This window comes from Canis lupus, chromosome 11 (genome assembly GCF_011100685.1).
Source record: "Canis lupus familiaris isolate Mischka breed German Shepherd chromosome 11, alternate assembly UU_Cfam_GSD_1.0, whole genome shotgun sequence".
Lineage (NCBI taxonomy): Eukaryota > Metazoa > Chordata > Mammalia > Carnivora > Canidae > Canis > Canis lupus.
The window spans coordinates 60,833,479-60,848,481 of NC_049232.1; the positions used below are offsets into that span (position 1 = coordinate 60,833,479).

Here is a 15,003-nt window from a genome sequence, read left to right on the forward strand (position 1 = left end):
AAGATTTATCTGTTGGCTTCCTGCTTGAAATTTTCCTAATTAATAACAAATTCCCTCAAACATATATTACTAATACTATCACCAAGCTAGAGAAGCAATTAACTACATAGACTACAAGTCTATAGCATAGACTACAAGTTCATATGAAGAAAAAAATACCAGAATATATAAAGGGAGACGATCTTATGTTTTATATATAATATGTGATATTAATCCGTCTATGCATATATACAAATGAATATGACATAATAAAATGTTCCAGGCAAATTTGACATATGTAACACATTTTTTCCTCCTGGGGTTTTCCCACTACCCCAAAGTTGAGGTCATCGTATTTGTGCTGTGCTTGCTGATGTATCTGATCACCCTGCTGGGTAATATAATTCTGATCTCCATCACCATCCTGGATTCCCACCTACACAAACCCATGTACTTCTTCCTCAGCAACCTCTCCTTTTTAGACATCTGGTACACCTCTTCTGCTTTCACTCCAATGCTGGCAAATTTTGTTTCAGGGGAATACACCATCTCATTCTTAGGGTGTGCTGCTCAGATGTACTTTTCTCTTGCCATGGGTTCCACTGAGTGTGTGCTCCTGTCCATGATGGCATATGACCGGTATGTGGCCATATGCAACCCCTTGAGATACCCCATCATCATGAACAAGAGGGTTTGTGTGCAGATTGCAGCTGGCTCCTGGGTGACAGGCTGCCTCACCACCCTGGTGGAAACAGTATATGTGCTGCAGCTCTCTCTGTGTGGTAATAATACAATCAATCATTTTGCTTGTGAAATTCTGGCTGTCTTGAAACTGGTTTGTGTGGACACCTCCATGGTGGAATTAATCATGCTGGTGATCACCATATTTCTCCTCCCTATGCCAATGCTTCTAATTTGTATATCTTATGCGTTCATTCTCTCCAACATCCTAAGAATCAGCTCTGTGGATGGTCGAAGCAAAGCCTTTTCAACATGTGCAGCCCACCTGACTGTGGTGGTTTTGTTCTATGGGACAGCTCTCTCCATGTACCTGAAGCCCTCAGCTGTAGATTCACAGGAAATAGATAAATTTATAGCTTTGGTATATGGTGGATTAACCCCTATGTTGAATCCTATCATCTATAGTCTACGAAACAAAGAGGTGAAAGCAGCCGTGAAAAAATTGCTGATTAGAAATCCTTTTGGTACTGTGTTAATTTCTGCCCTCAATAATATTGGAGCAAGCACACTCCCCTGAATAATCTCAAACATTATCCAGAAAGCTGCAAAATAGTTGGTATAAAACAAACCCTGGAAAATACTCAATTTTGATAGTCCAACATTAAGTTCAATATCTTGATTTATCTTGTAAATAAATAAAACTCCTGAAATTAATGAATTATTCAGATAGAATGAATTATTTCCAGAAAAGTATTTAACACTTATTGAATATTAATATAACTTTAAAAAATACACAATTTCTTATTGTTTCCTATTGACTTGCTACATATCTAAGAGTCAACTCTAGCATCACCCTGGCAATAACTAATACACCAAGAGTGTAAAATTTTAAGCTTTGTAAATTTTTTTAAGCCTAGAAAATTTTGAAATAATTTCTCCTTATATGATTTGCAATTATATCTGAATATATAAATAAATAGGTGTTTTTACATAAGTGTCAATATAATCCAAGGTATAATATGTCATAATTCATAAACCAAGACACTATCAATTTTAGAACTTTTCCTAGTTTCTAAATGCTAAAATATGGAAAATATGGTTTTAGATTTGATGAACTATGGCATGAGTGATTTTGTTTATTCGGGATGTGTATGTGGGGGATGAATAAATATCTATGTTTGTTCAAAGATACCATAACAAGGAATTGTAATCTTGCATTGCATATGAAATTGAGTAAAGAAATATATGAAATGCATATGAAATTGAGTAAAGAAATATCTTTTGGGACATCTTGAAATATCTATGGTAATAAGGTCAGAATACTCTCATTAAACTTTGAATGTCTTATCAACACATACACATACCATGTTACTATTTAAAGCATGCTAAATTGACCCTTTCAGGCTGAGAAAGAAAAGATTCCTACTCTGTAGAGATTACATTGCAAAAGAAATGATTTATGAATGTACACACATATTGCAGGAAACCATTCATGGATATGTTAAATATATGTGAACAAAATCGCATAAATATAATTTTATTAATATTACATATTGATGAGCTTTTCTTTGTCTTTTCCACCTTCGCTAGAGCTGGGGAATAATGAAGCCAACCTGTACACATAACTTCCTTTCCTCTATCAGTGAGGTATTTTTGGATATGCATGGCTATGACTTTATTATATGGAACAAGTGACTCTTGCTAGCATAGATATAAATCTTCCTGAGTTTTAGATTTAAAGAAGGTGGAACAATTATAGGTACTTATTGCAGAAGGCCCCACTCTGAACAAGTCAGAGTTTGCAAGGAATTATTCAGTTTAGGTCATGTGAATGGGTTGATGAGAGAAACTTGAGGAAAAAAATTCAGAGCAGCAACTGTGCTAGTGTCCCTAATCCAAGTACCCTTAGTATATATGAGTCTACGTAACTTCTTTCTCAGATAACAGATGTCTAGTCCTATTAATTCAGAAAATCTTCAAAGGTAGGATCTGGGAATTTGTATCATAAATAAAAGCAACATAGTTATTCCGATTTTCATCCTTACTTAAGCATTTCACTACCAGACAATGACTACCATGTGATGCTGTTATTTGGTAGAAGAGGAGGAAGGAATGTTAACCCTATTACCTACCCAATCTCTATAATCATTTAGAACAAAAACTGATTTCAAGTAATCATGAACATTGAGCCTATACATATTCATCTTCTTCATTTATATGGGTGAAGAGAAAAATCTATAAATAAGGTATTGAAATTAAAGTCCTCTGCCTCATTAGTTCCAGGAGTATATATCTTCTTCCGTAACTTTTGTCTGATGCTCTTTCTGAGGATGTGGATGAGCTAATTACTGCCTGTGAAGTAAGCCAACCAGCTGTCTATATGCAATACAATACCCAATAAAATTGTCTTATCCCACCTGCTTGGATCACCGTAGGCCTAGGGAAGTTCCTCAGAGGTCAGGACCTTTTCCAAGAGTCATCTTATCTAAACAACTAGATCCAAGATTGAGTAAACTTCTGCATGGTTCAGTATGTTTTGTTTGTTGCCTTTCAAAACTGGAACTATATATGTTTTTTGTTTTGTTTTGTTTTTTTGGTTTTTTTTTCAGATACCTATTTTAACTTTTTTTTTTTAAATAATAAATTTATTGTTTATTGGTGTTCAATTTGCCAACATACAGAATAACACCCAGTGCTCATCCCGTCAAGTGCTATATATGTAATCTTGAATTGTATTTTAATTACTTCTTCATTACTCCATATTCCGTGATGAGCAGTCTCCACTGCTACAACATTCTTCGTCAAGAGGGAAAGAGTTCATTAGAATGAAGCTTACAAATTGCATCATATTCCCGTCCTGCTTCTCTGAGGTAACATGCAGTTCACACTTTGCAGTATTCATATTCAGTGTTCTTGGATGTTTCACTCACAGAGGTGCTTAATTTCAATGGATGAGTAACTTCAGCTCTTTGTGGAAAATTTACTGTTTCAACTTTCAGAGAGCGACCTTGATTCCAAGTTCTTAGGAGCATCTCACTGTGACCCACACCCAAGTACTACTTTTAAATATATTCATGTGAGCTCAGAGGAAACACTTGCCTTTGCAATCATCCAGTAAATGGGAACTTACCCATGACACTAGATTTCTAAATGTCTGTCTGATCAAAGGTTTTGTTTTTTTATTTTCAGGTTAATAAGATTTTACATGATTTCTAATGTGGTCTTTTATTTTTCAATTCAGTAATTTCCCACAACCAAAGAACATACTAATACCTGTGCTACTTTACTTGTTTTAAATTATCCTGAAGCTTAAATATCAAGATCATCTGGAATGTTTGCCTAAAATATCATGTTCATGCTCAATCTAGAATTTCTAGGGGATATATCTCTATAAGAGACTCCTAACTATAGAGAACAAACTGAGGATGGCTGGAGGAGAGGTGGGTAAGGGGATGGGCTAAAGAGGTTATGGGCATTAAGGAGGGCACTTGTAATGAGTACTGGGTGTTAAATGCAAGTGATGAATCACTAAGTTCTACCCCTGAAACTAATATTACACTACATGTTAACTAGCTTGAATTTAAATAAACTCTGGTAAGAAAAAAAGAAAAAGAAAAGCATTTCCAGGGGAGAGATCTGCCAATCTGTATGTTTTATTAGACTCAGTCATTCTTATTATGTGAGAATGATGAGAATTCTGATTCAGAGCAATGAAATGGAAGAGATTGAACCTTATTATTCAATGCTTTTAGAATCGGGCAGGGAGGGGAGAGATGTGTTAAGTGCTGAGGACATAGAATATCCCATATTGGAACTGATCAGAATTTAGGGAAAATGTCCTTTGTCTGCCAGAGCTCAGAGCTTCATTGTAAACTACCAAGGAAGAATCCATTTAGTGATGTGAAAAGCTTGAGTGCAAAACCCTTGGAACTCTGTTCAAAGAAAAGCTGTTTAAATGCAAGGTTCATTCTGTTTTGTTTACTGCAGCTTTCATTTATATGGAGAAAAAAGTAAAAAACAAATTCATCAATTAAATTTGAAAAATATACTCTTTTTTTTTAAGATTTTATTTTAAAGTAATCTTATACCCAACATGGGGCTCAAACTTACACCACCAAGATCAAGAGTTGCATGCTCTACTGACTGAACCAGCCAGGCACCCCTGAAGAATATATTCTAAATATAGTAGAGGGATGAAATATTTTAAAGGCTATTAAAATATGTTTACTTAAAAAAAAAAAAAAACATTATCACTTTAGCAAGACTTCACATCAGCAATGGACAATCCATCACAGCAGAATGATCCTAGAAGGTCATCAGAAAAGTGGAGTTTGTTTGAGACAGTTCTCTCCTTTAAGATGTGAATCATGTTCATATACCACAGTATTATTAAAAGTTCTCTTAAAATGTCATCTGCATGTTGTGATAAGATCAGTCTGTAGGGGATAATTTTAAAGTCAGGAAGAGTTTGGAAACCAGGGATCCCTGGGTGGCTCAGCGGTTTAGCGCCTGCCTTTGGCCCAGGGCGTGATCCTGGAGTCTCAGGATCGAGTCCCACATCAGGTTCCCTGCATGGAGGCTGCTTCTCCCTCTGCCTGTGTCTCTGCCTCTCTCTATCTCTTTCTCTCTCCCTCTCTCTCTCTCTCTCTCTCTCTCATGAATAAATAAATAAAATCTTTAAAAAAGGAAGAATTTGGAAACCTAGTGTAGTAATTTTGGCCCAGGCCAGAATGACAGTTATAGAGAAAAGGAGCGATAGTCAGATTCTGGATACATTGAGAAGGCAGAGCCAACAGGATTTCCTGAAGGATTATATATGGGTGACAGAAGAGAAGCAACAAATATGACTGCAAGGTTTTCAGACTGAAAGTGGAAAAGGATAGAGGTGGAACTCACTGAAAGAAGAAAGGCTGTAGTTGGAGTGGACCTGCAGCTTAATACCAGGCATGCATTGTAGACAGTAGGTTCAAAGTGTCTTAAATATGACAACAATGCTGAAGAATGAATGTACAAACCTTGTGTTTAGAGCAGAAGTGTGGGATAGGAATATCAATATGGGAGTCATCAGCATATGAATGGTACTTAAAATCAAGAGACTGGATAAGATCACCGAGGTAGTGAGTATAGATAATAAGACAAGAGGTTGAGCCCTGGGGCATCATATCAGCAACAGTCTGTATTGAAGATCTTTACCTGTCAGCATGCAGGGCTGACAGATGATAATGTGACCTCTCCACTCTCTGTGTCTAATTCTAAATCTGGCCCACAACTGTATACCCTGTCACACAGTTGTCACTGTGTATCTAATTATCATTTTATAGCTATATATTTATTCATATGAATTAAAAATATATATCCTAATCATTCCTCTATTCAAGAGTGTTTCTAATCAGTGTCTATAATCACTAATGCTGAAATAAATACCTTCCTATGTTTGATTTTCCCTTCTTTTTGATTATATCTTAGAGTAAATTCCCAGGAGTGGCTTTACTTCATCAAAGGCAATGAACAATTTTATTGCTCTCAATAGCAAAGTTTTATAATTTTTTATATATATCCCCAAATTACTTTCAAAAGGGGCTATGCCAGTTTACTTTACATGCTACAACTCTATTAAAATAGGTAATATAACTAAATGAAACTGCAACACTAATTTAACCAAAATCAAATTGTCTAAAACTACTTTTTCATAATATAATCTGTCTACAACTGTTTTGTTTTTTGTTTCACTTCTCACAATTAATATATGTCTTCATTTTTCTTATTAAATGATATCTTGTGTAATGGTGGTAGTGGGCATTCAGATGGAGTGAATTTGAGAATTCAAATGCAGAGGAATCTGGGAAAAATTGGGCCTACCTTCAGAACTTGAAAATATGTATATATAGGACATAGAATAATAGCTACAGGTTTAGTGACTCATATGCCTGACTTAAAACTCACAGTTTGTGCACTTTGGCTACCTCACAAAGCTGTATGTTGGCATCTGTCCATATGGAGTATGTCAGCAGTAATATTTTGAGAAGCTGAGGCCTTAGAAGTAGGATAATTCTGGTTAATGATGAAATATGAGGATTGGCCATGAAAGTCAACTTCTAATATGGAGTCAAAGGAAAGGTCATTGAAGCTGACAAGATTAAGGTCTGGAAACTAGATGACAACAAAGGAAGATTTTCCAGCTAGATCCAAAACAGGGTATCTCTTAGCACTCCAGGATTGGATAGTTCCACTCCTCTATTTAGGAAGAGTCATTATGTGTGATAAACAGAAAATTATCTCTTGTGGGTTCAGTTTTTTTTTATTTATTTATCTCATCTATCCTATTTATCCATTTAAAGTTCTAAAACCCAACAAGGTCAAAATTTCCTTTGACCTTAGTGAAAACAATTTTATGGGCCCTGCAAACCTTATGTTTGATCTTGTCTCCATCTCTTAATTTACCTGTAGGATGCTCAAGAAAAGATTGTGACAAATTTTCTGAATATGTGAAAGAATTTGTTATACATGTTGGTTTTCAAACTTTACACTACTAATTTACTTTCACCTCAACTTTTAAATATATTTTATCCTATTATACAGGCTGCATGTATGTTAGGTATTATTTCTTCTATGCACTGATGTATTTGAATGAATTTAAAAATAAAATTAAAAGTGCTATTAGTTTCAGAGACACCTAAGTGGCTGTCTGTTAAGTGTCTGACTCTTGATTTCAGCTCAGATTGTGATCTCAGGGCTCTGAGATCAAGCCTGCATGGTATAAAGTCCTTTCCCTGATCAGTGGAAAGTCTGTTTGAGGTTTCTCTCCCTCTGCCCCTCCCCCTGCTTTATCTCTCTCTCTCTCTCCCCCCATCTCTTCCCCAAATAAATAAATAAATCTTTTTTTTTAAGTGCTATTAGTTTCTCTTTCCTGGTCTTGTTTTTATTGTCAAGGAGAGTTTGGACTCAAGTGGGCTCATATTACTTGTGTTTTTATCATGTTGGTTTCCATTGTAGGTGGCCCAGTAGATGGTCAACTGCTCATGAGGTAACAGCTTTTCTGGACAATATCTAAAGTAAGATCTTCATTTTGAGTGAAAAGTTAAGGATAGTGATTTCAGATTTGCTGAAAACAGAGGCAATCCTGAAGGAAGGGCACATGCATGTCACTGGTGTAGACAGTGTCGATCTTCTTTTTAAAAAACATTTATTTATTTGTTTGTTTGTTTATTTATTTATTTATTTGAGGAGGGGAGGGGCAAAGAGGGAGGGAGAGAGAAACCCAAGCCGACTCTAAGGTGAGTGCAGAGCCTGATGTGGGGCTTGATCTCAACACCATGACCTGAGCTGAAACCAAGAGTAGGACACCCAACTGACTGGACCATCCAGGCACCCTGTGTTTTCATCTTCCAAAATAGTCTTTCTGGGTGCTCCATAATTTCCCTATTCAGCCGAACACAAAGGAGGATAGGCACAAAAATTAGTACACCTGAACCTAATAACTGAAATTTATGTACACCGTTCTACCTGTGTAGTGTCTGTGTAAATGATGAGCAAAATGAGTCCTACTAAGTAAATTTACTGGGGTACAAGCTGTGGAAGACTGTCATAAGCTGGCTTCCCAGGAAACAGAGTCTAAGACAGAGATTTGCCACTGGAGTTTTACTGGGGCATGTCCTCAGAAACAATATCTGTAAGAGGTGAGAGAAGAGGACTGTGCAGAAGGGAAGTTAATTGCAACCCAGCATTATCAGAAGCCTCAGCCAATCCTACAGTGCTCTCTAAAACTGAGATGGTCCTTTAGAGAAATCCCAAAATGAGGCTAAGATCTAGGGCATTTGTACTCTTACATGGAACAGTCATTGAATAAAATTTGCTCCTGGGAAGGAGTAAAAACCATGGGCAAAGCAGTTCTCTCCAGACAAAAGAAATTGCCAAAGAGGGACACAGCTGTGTACTTTTGCTGCCAAAAATCCCAGCAGGGTGGTACATCACAGAAAAACAACTGCCATAGTGAAGATGAACACTTTAATTTGTCTAATGATAGGATGGAACAAGGTGGAAGGGAGAGAGAAAAGACAAAATCAGAAGAAAGATCGTGGCAATATTAAGCTCAAAACTCATTGTGAGTTTAATAAAAACAAAAATCACACAAAAACTAGTCAGCCTCTGGCCTTGATCCCTTCATACTCTTTTAAGAGAAATCAAAAATTAGTCTTGATGAGAGAATCTCCCAAGTTAAGCAACCAGAGCTTACCCTGTAATTAAGGTATAGTCTCCAGGCTAATTAGGGAAGATAAGAAGTAGAGAGAAAATTAAATACAAAGTTAAGGGCAGACAAAACTAATACTCTGCAGTATTTTCATTGTGTTTTGCCAGGCACTATACTTGGTACTTAATAGATATTATTTAATTGAATTCTATCAATAAATATAAGAAGTAGGTATTATTCCCATCTTATGGATAGGAAGCTAAAACTCATAGATTAAATGGCCAAGTTCATACAACTTGCAAGGAGTTCACATGTGAACCCATGTCATGGTAAATCATATTAAATTGATGTTTTATAGAGGTTATAAATTATATCGTACTTTTTTATTCATCATCTATTATTTAATGATAGGTTATTTTATGTCAATAAAGATACTGAAGTCCAAAGAAATGAAACATCCCACCCTAGAATCCCAACTAGGTGGTAGCACAATGACTCCTATGAAGGAGTCCTCTTCTTATACTTCTTATCATTCCAAAGTATCAGCTGTTTGGAAAATTAAGGCCCCTGACAAAACCTTTCTTATTTTTTTTAAGATTATATCTATTTATTCATGAGAGATACAGAAAGAGATAGAGGCAGAGACACAGGCAGAGGGAGAAGCAGGCTCCATGCAGGGAGCCCGATGTGGGACTTGATCCCAGGACTCCAGGATCACGTCCTGGGCCAAAGGCAGGCACTAAACCACTGAGCCACCCAGGAATCCCATGACAAAATTTTTCTATCCATCTCTTTCACAACAGACTAAATGCTAATGAACCAACAAGTGACTCTAACTTTGTAAAATCAGTAGGTTCCAAAGGGGGCCAAATAACATAGCATCAATCTAAATAAGGAGGTAAACTTAGGCAAGCTTGAATTATCAGAAAGAGTGTAATGAGGAATAGAAGATAAACTACAATTTAGGAAATTCAAACTATGGCAAACCACAGATGAGTCTATTGAAGGTTTGAGTTAGGCTGCATCTATGAACAAGAAATGCAAGGAATCGGGAAAGTCCAGCTGGAGTCCAAATAGGAATTTCATTTGCTTGAGGATGGGGAGAGATTCTTGCCAAATGCTCATTGTCAAGAGAAAATTCCAGTTTTCTGTAAATCAGGCATTTACCAAGAATCAGTCTCTTGGTTCTAGCATTTTATTCCTGAGGGCACATACATGACATTCTCTATTTCACATCCTCTGGTTTCATTTTAGATGGAAACCCTTTCACACTAGGAAACTGTTGACTTTCTATTTGTTAGTACATATATTGGTACTGGCAGATCTCTTCCCAAGGAAATGAGGCCACATTCTAATATCAAATGTTTTACTGGAAACTATATCTTGTTTATTTCTAAGCTCCCTTAACAGTGTGAGTCTGGGCAAGAACTGTTTTGTGAGTCTAAAATAAATTAGGAATCTGCCTCAGTCTGGCTTTACAACTTGTTTCTTTCCAAAAACCATGACTTTGTTTTCAAAGATAAGATCAGAGCCTGCACAAGGAAGATGGAAGGGATTGACGATTCCTCTGTGCTTTCAGGATGAAAGTAGACCTGACTACCTAACCAGCTCCAACACACTGTCAACTAACACAGAAGACAGTCAGTGCAGAGTGGCTTCTGCATCACCACAGAAAGATGGCCTCTCCATAAATGATTGTGTCATGATGAGAAAGAGAATTATTGGATTGGAAAAATTAACTAAACAGGGATGAAAGGCTATACTCTGAATGTCAGAGAAATAAGGGCTAGCAAAAGCTTCCAAGAAAGAATGACTTACATACAAGGTGTTACGGTATCAGCATCATAAAAAATGAATAAAAACTCTCATGGAAGAGGATTCCTGGCTGTAGCAGTAATATTAAAAGTAATAGTAATAAGTAATAGTAATTCAGAACATTCATTGAGTTATTACTGTGTTCCAAACATGTTCCTAAATTCCTTACATGTAGTAATTTAATACAAACAATAATGAGTTGGTATTCATAGTAAATTATTCTGTCTCTACAGCTATATTTCTTCCTCTACTTTCCAAACAAGCAACCTTAGTAAAGAGATTAAGTGATTTATGTTGCTTACAAATCAAGAGCTGGGATCAAAGCAGTTTGACTCTAGAACGAGTCACATAACAATTATGCTATTCTTCCTTTCACAATAAACTGAGCAATAAACTTGAATTCATGTTTCCCTCTTATCATCACTAACAGACAGTTATGCTGGAAAAACTTTGAAGTCCAGGTTCTTCAAAAGGTCTTAGATTGGGTTAAATTCCTCAATCCTTATATTTAGCCTCTTTGGGGAGTACAGGAGCACCACCATAGTTCACTTAAAAGACAAGGCAAAATTTAGGGTCAACTCAAAGTGAACACAAATCATAATGAACAATTCCATGCTCACCCCTGTCTTGAAGATCATCAGTCACCATAAAGATCATCATAAATTATCACCTATATATTCTCTTAATAGAGATGGAGAAAAGCTGAGGAATGAGCCTGGGTGGTATATTATATTTTTCCCTTTCCTAGCATCTTCAAGAATAATATCCCAGATGCAATGAAATTGAACTTGAAGGTATTTCTTTCTTGAACCAGTAGTTTTAAATAGGTTAATTATTTAAAGGTATAAAAACAAAGAAGCTAATTCTTTTTTTTAATATACAGAAACAAAAACAAGGAAAACAGAAGAAATTAGTAATAGCAAATGTTTCTATCTAAATGACATTTAATTCAAGATAGTTTTAGTACTTGATTCAGTTTTATTTTTTCATAAAACTAACAAATATATAATGATATTAGTTATTTATTTAGTTATTGTGTGTTTCAACCTGTAAACTGTAAGTCTCATGAGAACTTTTCAATCTTATACTACATCCGCATCTCCTTCAATAATGTTGAAACTATATAGGCACTTTATTTTTCTTAGAGATTTTATTTATTTATTTATTTGACAGAGAGAGAGAGCACATGCACAAGCAGGGAGAGCAACAGGCAGAGGGAGAAGGAGAAGTAGGTCCCCCACTGAGCAGAGAGCCTGACATAGGGCTTTATCCCAAGACTCCAGGATTATGACCTGAACCGAAGGCAGATGCTTAACCAACTGAGCCACCCAGATACCCTGATACATAAGCACTTTATTTTTTTAAAGATTTTATTTATTTATTCATGATAGACACAGAATGAGAAAGAGAGTCAGAGACACAGGCAGAGGGAGGAGCAAGCTCCATGCAGGGAGTCTGACATGGGACTCGATCCTGGGACTCCAGGATCATGCCCTGGGCAGAAGTCAGGTGCTTAAACCGCTGAGCCACCCAGGCTGACCGTATATAAGCACTTTAAATATATATTTATCAAATGAACCAAAAGCAGGTATTAAGAAAATAAAAATTAACTCAGTAGAATCCATGCAAAATTAGCAGTAAGTAAATAAATCATTAGCTCATTTAAAAAAAGAGAATAATAGAAATACATTAAATTGTGAAGAACAGAAGCAGTAAAATCACATATACAGAGCTATTTTTAAAAGAGAAAATGTTATGGATATATAAATTAATTTGAAAATCCTCTTGCAATGATTTTTGAATGATAAATATCTTTTAAAATCAGTAGGCCAGAGTTGCAAAATTTATATTAGACAAAATATACTTTTTTTAAAGATTTCACTTATTTATCTGAGAAAGAGAGAGGAAGAGCATGAGGTGGGGAGGGGCAGAGGTAGAGTCAGACTCCCTGCTGAGTAGGAAACCTGATGTGCTGCTGGATACCAGGACCCTCAGATCATGACCTGAACTTAAGGCAGATGCTTAACTGACTGAGCCACCCAGGCACCCCCAAAATAGACTTTAAAACAAAGACTGTAACAAGAGACAAAGAAAGACACTATAAAAAGGGGATAATCCAACAAGAAGATATAACAATTATATTTATGCACCAACATAGGAGCATCTAAATACATAAAACAATTAATAACAAAAACAAAAGAACTAATCACAATAATACAATAATAGGGGACTTTAACACCCCACTTACATCAATGGACAGATCACCTAACCAGAAAATCAATAAAGAAACAATGACTTTGAAGGACACACTGGAATAGATGAATTTAACAGATATATCTATACATTCCATCCTAAAACAGAATATACATCTTTTCAAGTGCACATGGAACATTCTCCAGAATAGATCACATGTTAGGACACAAAACAAGCCTCAATAAATTCAAGAAAATCAAAGTCATATCAAGCATCTTTTGTGACCACAATATTCTGAAACTAGATGTCAACCACAAGAAAAAAATCTGGAAACACCACAAATATATAGAGGTTAAATAACATGCTACTAAAAAATGAATGTGTCAACCACAAAATAAAGAAAGAACTAAAAAACTATGTGGAAACAAATGGAAATGAAAACACAACAGTCCAAGTCTTTGGGATTCTAAGAGGGAAGTGTATAGCATTGCAGGCTTACCTCAAAAAAATAAGAAAAAAATCTCAAATAAACAAGTTAACCTTACACCTAAAGGAGCTAGAAAAAAGAACAACAAACAAAACCTAAAACCAGCAGAAGGAAGAAAATAATAAAGATTAAAGCAGAAATAAATGATATAGAAACTAAAAAAAAAAAAAAAAGTAGAACAGATTAATGAAACCAGGAGCTGTTTCCTAGAAAAAAAAAATCAATAATATTGATGAATCACCAGTCAGACTCATCAAGGAAAAGTGATAAAGGACTCAAATAAATAAAATTACAAAGGAGAGAGGAGAAATAACAACCAACACCATAGAAATACAAACAATTGTAAGAGATTATTATGAAGAACTATAAGGCAACAAATTGGACAACCTGGAAGAAATAGGTAATTCCTAGAAACAGTTATACTACCAAAACTAAATAAAACAGGAAGAAACAGAAAATTTGAACAGATAGCTAGCAAAGAAATTGAATTAGTAACCAAAACACTCACAAAAAAACAAAAGTCCAGGACCAGATGGCTTCATAGGCAAATTCTATCATTCAAAGTAGAGTTAATACCTATTCTTCTCAAACTACTAAAAAAAAAAAAAAAAAAAGTAAGAGGAAAGCTTCCAAATTCATTCATTCTGGGGCCAACATTATGTTAACACCTATACAAGATAAACACACCATTAAAAAAGTGAACTACAGGCCAATATCCCTGGTGAACATAGATGAAAAAATGTCAGCAAAATATTAGCAAAGCAAATCTAAAAATACATTTAAAAAAATCATTCACTGCAATCAAATGGGATTTATTCTTGGGTTACAATGATATGTAAGTATTCACAAATCAATCAATATGATACATTACATTAATAAGAGAAAGGACAGGAATCATATGATCATTGAAATACACACAGAAAAAGCATTTGACAAAGTACAACATCCATTCACGATAAAAGCCCTCAGCAAAGCAGGTTTAGAGGGAACACACCTCAACATAATAAAGTCCACTTACGAGAAACCCTCAGCTAATACAATCTTCAATGGGGAAAAAAAAATGAGAGCTTTTCCCTTCAGTTAAGGAAGAAGACAAGAATATCCACTCTTACCAGTTATTTAACATAGTACTGGAAGTCCTAGCCATAGCAATCAGACAACAAAAAGAAATAAAAGACATCCAAATCAGTAGAAAAAGAAGTAAAACTTTCATTATTTACAGGTGACATGATAACATATATAGAAAAATGGAAAGGCTCCACCAAAAAAACTACTAGAACTGATAAATGAATTCAGTAAAGCTGCAGGATACCAAATCAACATACAGAAATCTTGCATTTCTATACATCAATAATGAAGCAGCAGAAAGAGAAATTAAGGAATCAATCCCATTCACAACTGCACCAAAAGTAAAATTATCTAGGAATAAACTTAACCAAAGAGGTGAAAGGCCTGTATCCTGAAATCTATAAAACACTGATGAAAGAAATTGAAGATAATACCAACATATGGAAAGATGTTTCATGTTCATGAATTGGAAGAACATGTATTGTTAAAATGCCTATAGTAGCCAAAGCAATCCACATATTTAATGCCATCTAGCAAAATATCAATAGCGCTGTTCACAGAACAAACTAGAACAAACTATCTTAAAATTTGT

The 15,003-nt window shown here is 35.4% G+C and overlaps 1 protein-coding gene across 1 annotated transcript; it reads left to right on the top strand.

The window, feature by feature from the left end:
* The first annotated feature begins 253 nt into the window (after window positions 1-253).
* On the top strand, window positions 254-1,237 carry OR13F1 (olfactory receptor family 13 subfamily F member 1). Its single transcript, XM_038553297.1, has one exon. It carries the CDS (start codon window positions 254-256, stop codon window positions 1,235-1,237), a length of 984 nt encoding a protein of 327 aa, XP_038409225.1.
* The last annotated feature ends 13,766 nt before the right edge of the window (window positions 1,238-15,003 follow it).